The sequence below is a fragment of the Pelodiscus sinensis genome, unplaced genomic scaffold (genome assembly GCF_049634645.1).
Source record: "Pelodiscus sinensis isolate JC-2024 unplaced genomic scaffold, ASM4963464v1 ctg83, whole genome shotgun sequence".
In the NCBI taxonomy this organism is placed as follows: Eukaryota; Metazoa; Chordata; order Testudines; family Trionychidae; genus Pelodiscus; species Pelodiscus sinensis.
Genome location: NW_027465848.1, coordinates 290,559 through 305,089, shown reverse-complemented (window position 1 = coordinate 305,089; position 14,531 = coordinate 290,559). Strand labels below are relative to the sequence as shown.

General features: G+C 53.3%; 1 protein-coding gene across 3 annotated transcripts in view; it reads right to left on the bottom strand.

Moving 5' to 3' along the window:
• Positions 1 to 111: 111 nt before the first annotated feature.
• Positions 112 to 14,531, bottom strand: part of CORO2A (coronin 2A) — a 110,531-nt gene continuing 96,111 nt past the window's right edge. For all 3 annotated transcript variants that reach the window (XM_075915000.1, XM_075914999.1, XM_075914998.1), the window contains exons 9-12: positions 13,998 to 14,110; positions 13,488 to 13,578; positions 12,985 to 13,256; positions 112 to 10,069 (exon numbers count right to left, since the gene is read on the bottom strand). In XM_075915000.1, coding sequence (XP_075771115.1) covers positions 9,938 to 10,069; positions 12,985 to 13,256; positions 13,488 to 13,578; positions 13,998 to 14,110 — 608 coding nt within the window. In that variant the 3' untranslated portion in view covers positions 112 to 9,937. The remainder of the gene's footprint in view (positions 10,070 to 12,984; positions 13,257 to 13,487; positions 13,579 to 13,997; positions 14,111 to 14,531) is intronic.

Here is a 14,531-nt window from a genome sequence, read left to right as displayed (position 1 = left end):
GCTGTGCTGGAGGAGCAATAAACCACCCTCAATTCCACTGGCTGGTGCAGTCTGTTTGTGCCATTTCGGGGTGCAGGAGACGGGGAACCCCCAACGCGCCGTCACACTGGCCCAGCGTGATCTTGTGGGGAAGATCCAGAGTGTAAATTGGCCTGGGACTGTGGCTGGTTCTTTGGGACCGGGAGGATCTGTTCGGAGCTGGTGGGATCGGGTTTTATAACCTCTCACCTGTGGGCAGGCCCGGGGCTGATCGCAGCGCAGGGAGAGCTGGGGTATCTGAGGGGTTTTGCTCGTGAGGCTTCTGGCAGGATTGGCAGCTGAAGCGCTCGGTGTGACCGGTTTGTGGCCTGTTTGGGAATGGTCTCCAGTTGAGGGCTGTAAGGAGCCCTGGATTTGAGCAATTCACGCTGAGCTAATGCCCTCAGCGGTGCCCAGATCCAGTCCGGGCCGTCACAGGAGCAAATATCCATCTGTGCCGTGGCTGCTACTTCACTGCCACTACTGCAATGAATGGTGATGCTGAAGAGTGCAGGGAAGCATGTTCTCCGATTGGCACTCCACACAGAACAGCTGTCAGCATGACAGTATCATGTGGAGACAGAGGAGAAAGCGAAGCACAAAGCAGCTTGTAGCATATGAAGAAAGGATCTCACCTTGCGCATTAGCTGGCTCTTCAAGGGGAGTGTTACTAGGGGCTGCCTGCCTCTTGAGCCTTTGATTGGAAAACTTCCATTAGCAGCGTCGTTCAGCTTGTGAGCTCCGTGCTACTTCGTAGGCCGTGACACGCTCAAGAATGCGCAGAGCAGTGCAGGCAAACCAGCAGTAGTTCCTTCTCTTGCCCATGTCCAGTGAAGAACACTCTGGAGCAGAGGGATGAACAAATAGTGGAGCACCCACAGGGGGACACCTCTCAAAGAACCCGATTTCCTGCAGGTGATGTCCTTACAGGAGAGGTGTTCTACTTCGGGGACTCCCGAACAAGGGAATTTTGGAAGCAAGCCCAAGACTGAAGACAGCACAGCAGAATCAAGAGCCACATCTGATCTGATGGCATGGACCAAGGCGTAGTGCACAATACTGGTATGCACTGATGCCCATGTAGTATCGCTTGGATACTGGCATGTTGCAGAGTACAACGCTTGCTTGCGATCCTGCAGAGTGCGCTAGTACGGTCTGGGGAGCCAAAGCACCAGCTGCATCATGGCAAGCAACAAACCCTCTCAACAATCTCTGTGAAGAAATCACGGATGCCCTTAGATTGATGGAGACAGACAATTTATGTGATTTCCAAAATTGCTTGGTCCTATCCAGGTAAAAAGGAAATGACTATTACATACACTGCGGTTAGGAAAAATATTGATACCTGAATATACTTGTTTAAGATGGAAATCTGACAGCCCCTAGGAGAAAACTTTGTATGCTGCCACAAGAAGACCTTGTCCCTGAAAAAATACCGAAAATGGAGCGTCTGCCCTTAAAGGCTCCCATCTCTCCTACCCTGCAGGCGGACTGACAGCTGCTAGAAAAGCTGTCTTCATAGATAAATGAGGGAGCAGGATGCCATAGGTTCACGTGGATGTCCTATAAGGCATTTAAGTATCAGGTTGAGGTCCCAAAGCAGAGCAGGATCCTTAACCTGGAGGTAAAGTTTCCCAAAATCCTTAATGTAGAAGACACTAGGGGAGCATAAACAGAAAACCCCTCTAATGGTGAATGCACACTTGATCTAGCAACCAGATGAATCTTAATGCAGCTAATTGATAAACCCAATGTATTTCAATCCAGCTAACACTCCAGGATGACAAACTGGCAAAGGTTCAGGCATGAAGAGGTGATGCTGATGCCGGCCATTGAACTGGAGGCGATGTTGATGAGAGCTATTGAACCCTTTCCCATTTCTGAAGGTTTGTAATTAAGGTTGACTTCTGAAGCGGAGTATACATGGTTAGTAACGCTTGCTGGACGCCTGTGAGCAGGTGGATTCTAATCCTGGGAACCATCTGGGAAACATGCCTGGAGACAGAGGGTCTGCAAATTGGGGTGATGCATTCCACCTGCATCCTGGGAGAGGAAGAACAGCAGTGAGCGTGACTGTCAGCTGCACACACAGATGAAGCAAGTAAGGAAACCAAGCTTGCCTGGTCAAATCTCCAAACGTTGTGCTTGTCTTGTCTGATCGTGTTAATCTGGAATGAGAATTAGTGTTGCTGGAGGGATGCATAAAACAAGCCCTTCATCCAGGGAAAGAGAAAAGCGGATCCCAAAGAGAGGTGACCTAACCCCCTCCGGAGCAGAAAAGGGGGCCCTTTCTTGCTGCTGACTGCAGAGAACAGGTCCACCTTGGGAAGTCTCCGTCTCTGGCTGTCCTGTGAAGAAGTTGAGTCCAACTCTCTTCATAGACCTTGGAGAAGCATCAGTTGTGGAATTCGGGGCTCCAAGAAGGGAAATGACTGAGATCTGTGCCCCAGACGGGCTGTGCACTGGGGTCACCACGTTCTAGCTCTGGCACACAAGGAGGGCATTTTGCCACTGTCTGTCACGATCCTGATTGATCTGCCCTTGATGAAGGGCACGAGTGGAAGGCAGGAATTCCTAACTGCCCTGAGACCCACTTCCTGAAGTGACTGTCTGCGACAAGCTGTGAGGGTCCGGAGGGGAGCACCCCACCCTGCCATGACACACCCATTGTCACAGCTAGTGTCAGAGCTGGCTGGAGGAAAGGGATGTCGGCACAGACGCTGAGTTGATCCTTTCACCAAACCAGGAAGTTCTGGCCCTAGAGTGGGACTGTAACTTGTCTTTCCTTTGGTTGAGGAACAGGCCCCCTGAATCCGTTTTGAGAGCAGCCGGGGCATAATCGAATGTACTTGGTCAACAAGATGCAAGCTGCCATGCAACCCAGGAGCTGCCCAAAGGTACAGGGACCGCCTTGAGTTATCCTGAACTGATGATACTGAATTATGAGACTGTCCTTGGGAAAGAAAGCTCAATGTAAATGGATGTAAATATGCCCCTATGAACTGTATTCTCTCTACAGGGGCTAAATTGGACTGCTTGAAGAATCCCAAGCATAGTTACAAGCTGGGGACTAACCAGCTAAGTAGCAGTTCTGCAGAAAGGGACCTGGGGGTTACAGTGGATGAGAAGCTGGATGTGAGTCAACAGGGCGCCCTTGTAGCCAAGAAGGCTAATGGCATATTAGGTTGCATTAAGAGGAGCATTGCCAGCAGATCCAGAGATGTCATTATTCCCCTTTATTCGGCTCTGGAGAGGCCACATCTGGAGTAGTGTGTCCGGTTCTTGGCCCCCCACTACAAAAAGGATGTGGACGCATTGGAGAGGGTCCAGCGGAGGGCAACCAAAATGATTAGGGGGCTGGAGCATATGACTTATGAGGAGAGGCTTGATGGAGTTGGGTCTGTTTAGTCTGCAGAAGCAAAGAGTGAGGGTGGATTTGATAGCAGCCTTCAACTTCCTGAAGGGAGGTTCCAAAGAGGCTGGAGAGAGGCTGTTCTCAGTAGTGACAGATGGCAGAACAAGGAGCAATGGGCTCAAGTTGTGGTGGGAGAGGTCCAGGTTGGATATTAGGAAAAACTATTTCCCTAGGAGAGTGGTGAAGCACTGGAATGGGTTCCCTAGGGAAGTAGTGGAGTCTCCATCCCTAGAGGTGTTTAAGTCTCGGCTTGACAAAGCCCTGGCTGGGTTGATTGAGTTGTGATTGGTCCTGCCTAGAGCAGGGGGCTGGACTTGACTTTCTGAGGTCTCTTCCAGCTCTATGGTTCTATGATTCTATGCTTCATGGTAGCTGGAAATCCAACTCCTGCAAGAGAGAGAGCTGTCTGCTGGAGGTGGAGATATGCAAAAATTAAAATTGCTTCTTGTCACAGGTAAACAGCTATTACAGCTAGAATATCTGAGAACACCTGGGGGGCAACGAGAGACCAAAGGGAAGTGCTCAGAATTGAAAATAATCTTGTCCCATCATGGAAACATGGGTCTCTCGTGTGCAGGATGTATCATGTGGAAATAGGCATCCCTATAGGTCAATGCTGAAAACAATCTCCTGCCTCTAAAGATGGAATTACTGCTGTCAGTGTCACCAACCTGAACTTCCGAGACTCTATAAATGGGGTCAGTTATCTTTAGATCTGAGGTCAGAGCCCGACCTCCATGCTTCTTTGGCATGAAATAAGACTGAGGAAAAGCCTTTTCCTCCCATGGGGGGATGGGATATGTTCTGTTGCTCCTGAACAAAGAAGGGAGTGTGCCTCTTGGCTCACTATAGTCTTGTGAAAGGGGTCCCTGGAGATGGGCGGAGTGGACTGAGGCGAAGTGGATGGAATATCCCCATTTGTTATAACCTTCCTGACCCAACTGTCTGTTGTAACACGCCACGAGGCCTGTCTGAAATGGGAGGTTGGGCTTGAAAAAAGGAGAGCTGGGTAAACATTTGCTAGCTTGCAGACTAGAGCTGAGGGAGGAGGTCGAACTGTTTTAATGACGACTGGGTACTCAAGATGCTTGTTTCATCTGGAACCCCTGTCTTTCTAGCAGGTTTGGTGGTTCTGTGAAAACTAGCCAACTGAGCTTTTGACTGTCAAGTGGGAGGCCACTACATATTCTGAATCTCTCTCAGAAACCCCAACTAGAGTCACAACACCCTGCATGCAAATGGATCTAGCAGCAGTACCTAAAGACACTGGAAGAGAAGTTCTGGCTCATTACTGACCTTATGTAATCATGGCCTGGAAGCATTCCCTATGCTCCTGGGCAAGACAGACCTTCAATAGAGGATACATGTCATTTGTATAATCGCAGTTGGCCACAATTGCCTGACAGCTCACAGTCCAATGCTTGCGAGTTGCCGATGACATGCATTTCATCCCACAAGGTCGAACCTTTCCTGCCGCTCATCGTTAGGAGCAGACCTGTAATAATGCTGTTTACCCGTCTCATTTACAGCATTTGTCACAAGGGAACCAGACGGTGGGAAAACAAAAGTGCAGGCTGGTGGCAGAAGTCCCGACACGGTCTTTGCTGACCCAGGAACGCTTACTTGACGGGTAGTGCGATCTGGGCGGGTGCAGTCCTGACTGCAGCATGTCCAGAAGATGGTGGGGTGTGTCTGGAGAGCGTCAGTCACCCTCTTCCCCAGGACCTGGGACGGGCACAAACCCCTCGGTGGAGGGAACAGCACGACCGTCTCATCTGCAGTCAAACATGAAAGAGGTGGAGGCTCCTCCACTCTAGCCTCCTGCTCCTCAGAGGTCTCTGTGTCGGGGTTTGGTGCAGGGGGCTGTGTGGCCTTACTCTCCTAATGGGGGAACTGGCGGCCAGACAAATTGCTGCCAATACGTCATCCAAGGTGCCAGTCTGGCCAGTGCGGAGGACCATACAGGAGGGGGGTGATTCCCAGGACTGATCCACTTTGCCTGACATGGGCAAGGATTCTGGTGAACGTCTGGGTCCTTTGCTGTTGCGGCGAGGCCCCTTGCACCGATAAGGAGACGACCAACCCAATGTCCTGCAAAGGGCTTGGGGTGCGTGGAGGGTCCTGCGGTCCTGGGAAGGGATGGTAATCCCAAGACTGGGGTCTCTGTATTGAGTCGTCCGTACCCATAAGCAGTGGGGACTCTGGCTTGTGCAGCTGACACATTCCTGGCAGAATGGAATTCCTCCACCGAGCGAGTCGCTGCTGCTGCTGCAGGGGCATGGACAGGACTGTCGGTTTAGAGACACGAGCGCTGGTGCTGCTGCAGGGGCGTGGACAGGACTGTCGGTTTAGAGACACGAGCGCTGGTGCTGCTGCAGGGGCGTGGACAGGACTGTCGGTTTAGAGACACGAGCGCTGGTGCTGCTGCAGGGGCGTGGACAGGACTGTCGGTTTAGAGACACGAGCGCTGGTGCTGCTGCAGGGGCGTGGACAGGACTGTCGGTTTAGAGACACGAGCGCTGGTGCTGCTGCAGGGGCGTGGACAGGACTGTCGGTTTAGAGACACGAGCGCTGGTGCTGGAGGCTTTTGTTTTGTCAGCATCGACTGAGCCACGTGGGACGTGACCATGAGCAAGTCCAACGCGGATGGTGCTGCTCCGGAGCAGCGTATGTCCCGTACCTCCCTGTCTCTCACAGAGGGTACTGGCGCCAGGGTTCTTTGAAGTGCTCCAGGATCTCTCCGTGAAGGAAGTGTTTTGCCTCCACAATACTGAGTGAAGAAGTCAAGGCATCTGATACTGTAGACCTAGTGGGAGTTCAGGACTTCTTGGGAGCTAGTTTGGGCTGGCAGGCCAACCTCCTCTTCTTGGAGCTTCCCAGGAACCTTTCAAGGTCTTCCCCTTCCTGGGAGAGATCCCCGCCAAATGTGAAGGAGCACTGGAGCTGCCCAGAGACAGGTGTATGGGATGGGATGTCTCCTGACCTAAGAGGTGGGTCCAAAGGACAGCTCAATTGGCAGCAGCTTCAGTTTGGTCCACTGAGTTTTCTGTGCTCTAGATTTCAGAGCCAAGAACAAAATTACACTTTTGGGAGATACGTGCTCCTAAACAATGGGCAGACTTAAGAGTGTCTGGTGGTGCTGATCAGACTAGCTTCCCGACAAGGGTGGCAACATTTGCAACTTGCCAAGCCAGGCATGCCCAGCTAGGCCAGATGAACTACCCAGAGAAAAAGGAAAAGCTCAACCTCTCACAGCTATCTAATTCTACACAAATAGTATATCGGGTCTAGCCTATGCTACAGAGGCAGGTCAACATAAGGCCGCTCACTCTGACCTAACTCTAAGAGTCCAGACTTCAGTGGCATTCCCACCGGTGCCCGTCACCCACTACATCAGTCTAATAACTTTACCTTCGTGAGAGGCGTAGTACGGATGCCGATGTAATTAGGAAGACACAGGGTCTGTGTGCAAACTGTTAATACACTGCCTGTCGACTGTCAGCCTTGGGTGGGGATCACAGGTGGAGCCCCCATCCCCACCCCAGGGCTGACAGCCCAACTGTCTGTCTCTGTGGGGCTCAATTTTACATCAGGGAGCCTACCAGCAATGAAACTGACATTCTCGTCAGTTTCACGGGCTGCTATTATTTCACATTTCCACTCTGGCTTCTGCTGGGGATGGCGTGTTCTCCAGCTGTCAGCTCTGAGACAGGGAGCTCCTGGTGATCAACTCCATGCAGCTGTGTCTGCTTCACAATGCCCCACTTTGGTCAGTGCCAGCTCTCCTGGTGAGCACACACAGGAGGAGGATGCTCTGGACGCCAACAGCTGATTTAATTACTGCGGTGGTTATTTTGTAATGTGAGCACAATGAGCTACGCACCAGGCAGCTATCCATCTGAGGCCATAGTGGCAGAGAAGGAACTGAGCCGGCACAGCCTTATACCGTGGGGGCACTCACTCCACAAGGTGCAAAGCGCACAAGGCGGTCACAGACAGGCACTGCTAAGGGAAAATCTCTGATCAATAGCTGGAGGTGCACGTGCATGTGCAGTGGAGCATTCTAGGGGCACTAGTCGAAGAACACTGCTCCCCTGCCCCAGGAGGGCCCTGTGTACAGTGACTCGAGGAAGCGTGTGACTGGCTTTAGCACATGCGGTTATGGGCACTTCTTGGGAGCTGCATGGGGCTGGGTGAACTCTCCCTGCAGCACAGCTAAGGGGGGGGGCACGCTGCAGTTCTTCTTTAACTCTCACGTACCGGAGAAACCAAGAGGCATGGGCAAAGCGGAGATTGTGAAGAGATGGCAGCAGGTTTGGCATGTACAGGGAGGGGAAGAGACCAGGCAGAAACAGGCCAGGGCTGCAAGCTTATTTAATGGGAAGGTTGGAGCCAGAATTAGGCTGTTTGGGGCAAGCAGGCCCAAGTCTCCAGCTGGTCCCAACAGATTTATGCCAGAGGCAATGTGACTTTATGACCCTATTCCCTGTGTGCAGTGCAGTGTATCGCAGTGTAAGTCAGTGGTGCCCAGTGCAATGCAGGCCTATAGCACCACGATCAGTGCAGCGTGGGCCTACAGCATCCACTGCAGTTTTACAGAGCCCGGTGCAGCTTCCACTACAGTGCAATACAGTCGTACAGAGCCCGGTGCAGCGTGGGCCTACAGCTTCCACTGCAGTGCAATGCAGTCGTACAGAGCCCGGTGCAGCGTGGGCCTACAGCATCCACTGCAGTGCAATACAGTCGTACAGAGCCCAGTGCAACGTGGGCCTACAGCATCCACTGCAGTGCAATACAGTCGTACAGAGCCCGGTGCAGCGTGGGCCTACAGCATCCACTGCAGTGCAATACAGTCGTACAGAGCCCGGTGCCGCATCCACTGCAGTGCAATGCAGTCGTACAGAGCCCGGTGCAGCGTGGGCCTACAGCATCCACTGCAGTGCAATGCAGTCGTACAGAGCCCGGTGCAGTGTGGGCCTACAGCATCCACTGCAGTGCAATACAGTCGTACAGAGCCCGGTGCAGTGTGGGCCTACAGCATCCACTGCAGTGCAATACAGTCGTACAGAGCCTGGTGCAGCGTGGGCCTACAGCATCCACTGCAGTGCAATACAGTCGTACAGAGCCCGGTGCAGCGTGGGCCTACAGCATCCACTGCAGTGCAATACAGTCGTACAGAGCCCGGTGCAGCGTGGGCCTACAGCATCCACTGCAGTGCAATGCAGTCGTACAGAGCCCGGTGCAGCGTGGGCCTACAGCATCCACTGCAGTGCAATACAGTTGTACAGAGCCCGGTGCAGTGTGGGCCTACAGCATCCACTGCAGTGCAATACAGTCGTACAGAGCCCGGTGCAGTGTGGGCCTACAGCATCCACTGCAGTGCAATACAGTCGTACAGAGCCCGGTGCAGCGTGGGCCTACAGCTTCCACTGCAGTGCAATACAGTCGTACAGAGCCCGGTGCAGCGTGGGCCTACAGCTTCCACTGCAGTGCAATACAGTCGTACAGAGCCCGGTGCAGTGTGGGCCTACAGCTTCCACTGCAGTGCAATGCAGTCGTACAGAGCCCGGTGCAGCATCCACTGCAGTGCAATGCAGTCGTACAGAGCCCGGTGCAGCATCCACTGCAGTGCAATACAGCCGTACAGAGCCCGGTGCAGCAGCGCAGTACTACAGTGGCATGTGAAGTGCTAATAAGCAGCCAGAGGAGGGAGCGGCAGGGGGATATTAACCTCACTTTAGAGAGGTGGAGATTGAGAAGACACCCAAGACAACATTGTGGAGCTAGGCAGAGCCTGTCCAGGTATCTGGTACTGGCTTTATGGCCGGGACACTCCCTGACCCAGCCCTTGTGCAGGGGGCAGAGAGAGATTTTCAGTGCCCATCTGCCTTCATCACTAACACTCCCAATCTTCTGGGAACCTGAGCCCTCAACTGACAGCAGGCAGCCTCGCGTCTGCAGACCGGGGGAAGAGGTGCAGCAGGGACCAGCTTCCCTGCGAGCATCGTGCCGGTTTCCTGGAGATAAGGGCTCCGCACTCTGTACAGTCTGGCACTGGCAGCCTTCCCAGCTGCCATGAAGGGCAGGGCCACTGCAGTTGCAGTCCAAGCACAGACTGCCCTGGGGAGTTAGCAGTGAGTCCCTTGCTTATAGCCACATGCCCGCAGCACCCAGGGAAGTCTCATGAAGGCTGCAGACCAGAACCTGTCTGCACTGAAACAGCCGCAGTCTCCTCCGGCTTGGGTGCAGCTCTAGAAGCCCCGGTAACCTGGGAGCAGCTGCAATAAGAGAACTGGCTGGCAGCACGTGGTGGAGCAGCCAAGCAGATCCTCATGCCGCACCCAGGACAGCAGGCAAGCTGCGATCCGGGATCAGGGTAGGTTTACGCTGCATCCACTTCCTTTTCCCCCCACGCAAAACCATGCCAAGAGCTGTTCTCACGAGGCAGCAGGGTGTCTACTGCCGGCACAATGTTTGCCATGGCTGCAGCGTGGGCCGGTCCCCTCAGTGCCTGACCGAGTCCACACGGATGTTCTTGATCTCCAGTTCTAGCTGTGTGATTTGGACGTCCCTCTGGTTAACCAGCTCGCGCAGTCTCCGGATTTCTTCCTGCTGTCGGTAAAACATCTGCAACAGCTGTAAAACAAAAAGCATCCGGTCCATTTCTGTTGTGCTAAGCATGATGCACTTGAACGGCTCTACAGCAGTGTTTCTTAAACCTTTTAAGACCGAGGAACACCAAACAATTTTTTTTAAATGAGGAACACCAAGGATTTTTTGTTGAGGGGAAAAAAGGGTGGTGGTGGTTGGGGGGAAAGTTATTGAGAAAAAAAATAAAATAAAAAGGTTGCCTCCCCCTTTAAGGGTGGCCATTTTGAACTCTGTTGTTCTCTGCAGCACACCTCTGACTGTCACGGAACACAGTTTAAGAAACACTGATCTACAGCATACGACAGGGTGCCCAGCCTCTCACTGCACCTAGAAACTGACCCAGACCTGACAGCGCTGACGAGGCCCCTTGGCCACATCAGGCCCCAATCGTTGTTCCAGCAAAGCCCTGTGTCCTAACATACAGGAAAGGAAAGGAAAGAATATGCATTTCTTTCCACCCTGCACCCCCAGCCAAGGTGACAGTAATCCACTCAGGGCAAGTCAACACACACAATTAAGTTGACCTATGTTCTGTAAGTGTGCGGCCACTCAAGAAATTAAATCACTTGTAAATATCCAAGGTGGTGTGCATCCTCACCAGGAGCACTGGCACTCATCCAACAGCCCATTGGGGCATTGCGGGACATCTCTACAAGGCAGCCATGGTCAATGTAAGCAATGCAGTGGTCTACACTGTGTCAACTTAACTGCCTCAACTGTAGCGTTATGCCTCTCACGGATGCGGAGTGGGCAAGTTACATCAGAGGGAGCTGCATTTCCATTGAGGGCAGAGCCACACTATACAGTTACGTCAACTTGTTAGCTCCACCCACAGCCTCTGCAAACATTCACTCGGTTCTTGGCACTACCTGCCTTCTGATGACAACGTGCCCTCTGCAGCAGAGCGTGCACCAACTAGTGTGGGGGCACCGACAGCTGCAAAGGGCTCACAGCTGGAGGCCCACCCACTCCCCAACCTCAAGGGCTGACAGCCAAAGACCAAATGTGAAATCACAGCAGCCATGAAACTGACAAGAACGTCAATTTCACTTCTGGCAGGTTCCCTGCTGTGTGCTCTGGAGTTGGCGAGGGGCTCCAGTTACGAGTCCTGCCCAGGGCTGACAGCCAGCAGGCAACGTAAGTAACAGAGCGTTTACACCACAGTGTACAGCACTACGGCCTGCATCTGCATCAGCCTATCCGAGCTGTTTCTCCGGCCCCTGAGCGCAGTCGGGTTGGCGGTCAGTTTCTAGCGGAGTGCTGCAAGGATTGGTTCTGGGGCCGGTTTTGTTCAACATCTTTATTAATGACTTGGATGAGGGGATGGATTGCACCCTCAGCAAATTTGCCGATGACACTAAGCTGGGGGAAGAAGTAGATATGATGGAAGGAAGGGACAGGGTCCAGAGTGACCTAGACAGATTAGTAGATTGGGCCAAAAGAAATCTGAAGAGGTTCAACAAGGACAAGTGTAGAGTCCTGAACTTGGGACGGAAGAATCCCAAGCATTGTTACAGGCTGGGGACTGACTGGCTAAATAGAAGTTCAGCAGAAAAGGACCTGGGGGTTACAGTGGATGAGAAGCTGGATTGAGTCAAGAGCGTGCCCTTGTAGCCAAGAAGGCTAATGGTATACGAGGGTTCATTAGGAGGAGCATTGCCAGCAGATCTAGAGAAGTGATTATTCCTCTTTATTCGGCTCTGGTGAGGCCACATCTGGGCTGTGTCTAGACTGGCAAGTTTTTCCGCAAAATCATCTGCTTTTGCGGAAAAACTTGCCAGCTGTCTACACTGGCCACTTGAATTTCCGGAAAAGCACTGACGATCTCATGTAAGATTGTCAGTGCTTTTCCAGAAATACTATGCTGCTCCCGTTTGGGCAAAAGTCTTTTTCCGAAAGACTTCTGTGCAAAAGGGCCAGTGTAGACAGCGCAGTACTGTTTTCCGCAAAAAAGCCCCGATTGCGAAAATGGCGATCAGGGATTTTTGCGGAAAACTGCGTCTAGATTGGCCATGGACGCTTTTCCACAAAAAGTGCTTTTGCGGAAAAGTGTCCTGCCAATCTAGACGCGATTTTCCGAAAATGCTTTTAACGGAAAACTTTTCAGTTAAAAGCATTTTCGGAAAATCATGCCAGTGTAGATGTAGCCCTGGAGTATTGTGTCCAGTTCTGGGCCCCCCACTACACAAAGGATGTGGACGCATTGGAGAGGGTCCAGCGGAGGGCAACTAAAATGATTAGGGGGCTGGAACACTTGGGCTTATTTAGTCTGCAGAAGAGAAGAGTGAGGGGGAATTTGAGAGCAGCCTGCAACTTCCTGAAGGGAGGTTCCAAAGAGGCTGGAGAGAGGCTGTTCTCAGTAGTGACAGATGCAGAACAAGGAGCAATGGGCTCAAGTTGTGGTGGGAGAGGTCCAGGTTGGATATTAGGGAAAACTATTTTACTAGGTGGGTGGGAAGCGCTGGGCTGGGGTCCCGAGGGAGGGGTGGACTCCCCATCCCTAGAGGTGTTTAAGTGTCGGCTTGACACAGCCCTGGCCGGGTTGATTTAGTTGGGATTGGTCCTGCCTAGAGCCGGGGGCTGGACTTGACCTTCTGAGGTCTCTGCCCGCTCTGGGGTTCTAACTCTGTAGTGAAGACCAGGCTCAGCCTCTCTGCTCCCACTGGGGATGGTAACCGTTCCTTTTGCCTGAGAGCGCCTGGGCATGGGGCCACGGACAAGCCTAGGCCAGTGCTAGTTGTGTGCCTGGCGTGCTGGCACTGAAGTGGTGGGTTTCTTTAGCTCTGCTAATGCACCCAGAGCTCTCTCTGCCGCCCCTTGGCACTGCATTTCCCAGTTTGCACTCCCTGCCAGCAGTGTGCAGCTCTCCCCACATCCCCCACGCTTCCCCGCAGCCAGACCTCGTTCTCAGTTTTGGGTGGAGGGCACTCGAATAAGTCCAAGCCATTGGAAAGCCGCGAGTGTCTGTCTTCCTGGAGTCTTTCTGCCACTTTTCTCTGGCTTCTCTTTTCTTGGATCCCACTCAGCTTCTGAATTTCCTTTGCTACCATCCTCTCTGTCCTGTCCCGGTACCAGTTTGATTCCGTGGGCTGCAGCGACGGTTCTCTCTCGGGAAACTGTGGCAGGGAACTCAGGATTTCGGAACCTGGTCTCAAAGATACTAGGATGGGACCTACAAGGCAAGTAGGTGAATGGTTAGCAGCCCTACAGAGCGTATAGATCAGCACTGAGCAACACACAAGAAAGCTGCAGGTTCAAAGAATCAGGCTCAAGAGAAGCACACGAGAGATGGCTTTGACCCAGGAGTACTCATTTTGTATTGATAGAATTTCCCTCAGGGCACTGTTTGCATAGCCCAGGAAATCCAATCAACGTCTGACTGTCCACGTGCCGCAGGCCTGACCTTTATTTATTCCATTCAGCCATTCCTGTGCTGAGAGCGCTGGCTGGGCTCCCGCTGTCATCGGGTAAATGTCTTCCTGGTAGGACTCCGACTGCAAACACAGACAGCCCAGAGTCACAGCTGCTCTGCCCTGCCTCGGAATACAGCCCCTTTCAGCTGAGGACGGTGGGAGCAGCCACCCTCCACAAGCTCCCTGCAGCCCAGGCAGGACTCTCCTTCCCACGCTTGGCTTTATCCAGGGCCTCTGACCCCCTCGGCAGGTGATCCCGAACCCGGTGACTGCTGGGGCCTTGCCCACCAAGCTGATCTCCCAGCGTGCCCCGGTTATGCCCCAACGTCCCCAGCCAGCGCTGCGTTCCTCCGCAAAGGCGGCACCGCCTCTCCCAGCCAGCTCCCTTCTCTGGCAGGCTCCCCAGAGCTCGCAAAGGAACTCTGCCCTGTCCCTGCCCCTGCCCACGCCCAGTAGTGTGCTCTGGGGCGGCGAGCGAGGGGCTGCGGACGCACACCTACCCGGCGAGGCACAATCATAGACACAGGCTCAATCAGGCTTTTGCCTGGGATCAGTTTGTAGAACCGGAAGATCTCGCACGACGACACGTCAAGGCCCCTCTTTGGCATGATTCCTGAGGGGAGAGCAGAGGGAATGGCAGGCGGGTTCGTAACAGGCCCAGAGGCAGAGCCGCGGCTGGGCTTCTAGCAAACAGAACTGCAGTCTGCTGCCACTAAGCACTGCCCCTGCTTGCATCAGGAGGTTTTGTGAGCTATAAGCCCACTGACAGATCGGCCGATTTTCACCAGAGACCGGCCTTGCCTTCAGCCTCGCCAGATTTGCACCAGGGACTCTGGCCAAGGGTCCCAACGCAAACCTCGGGATGACGCCTTTCACTCCTCTGTTTTACACTGGTGCCGCTGCAATCGTTAGAAGGGCATTTCACCCTGATTTGCACCCGGCGCATAAGAGCACATTCAGGTCAAGGAGCTCAACATCCCCGCACAGCAGCCAGCAGCCGGCACCAGGGCTCCCGGGAAGGCGCACACCAAGAA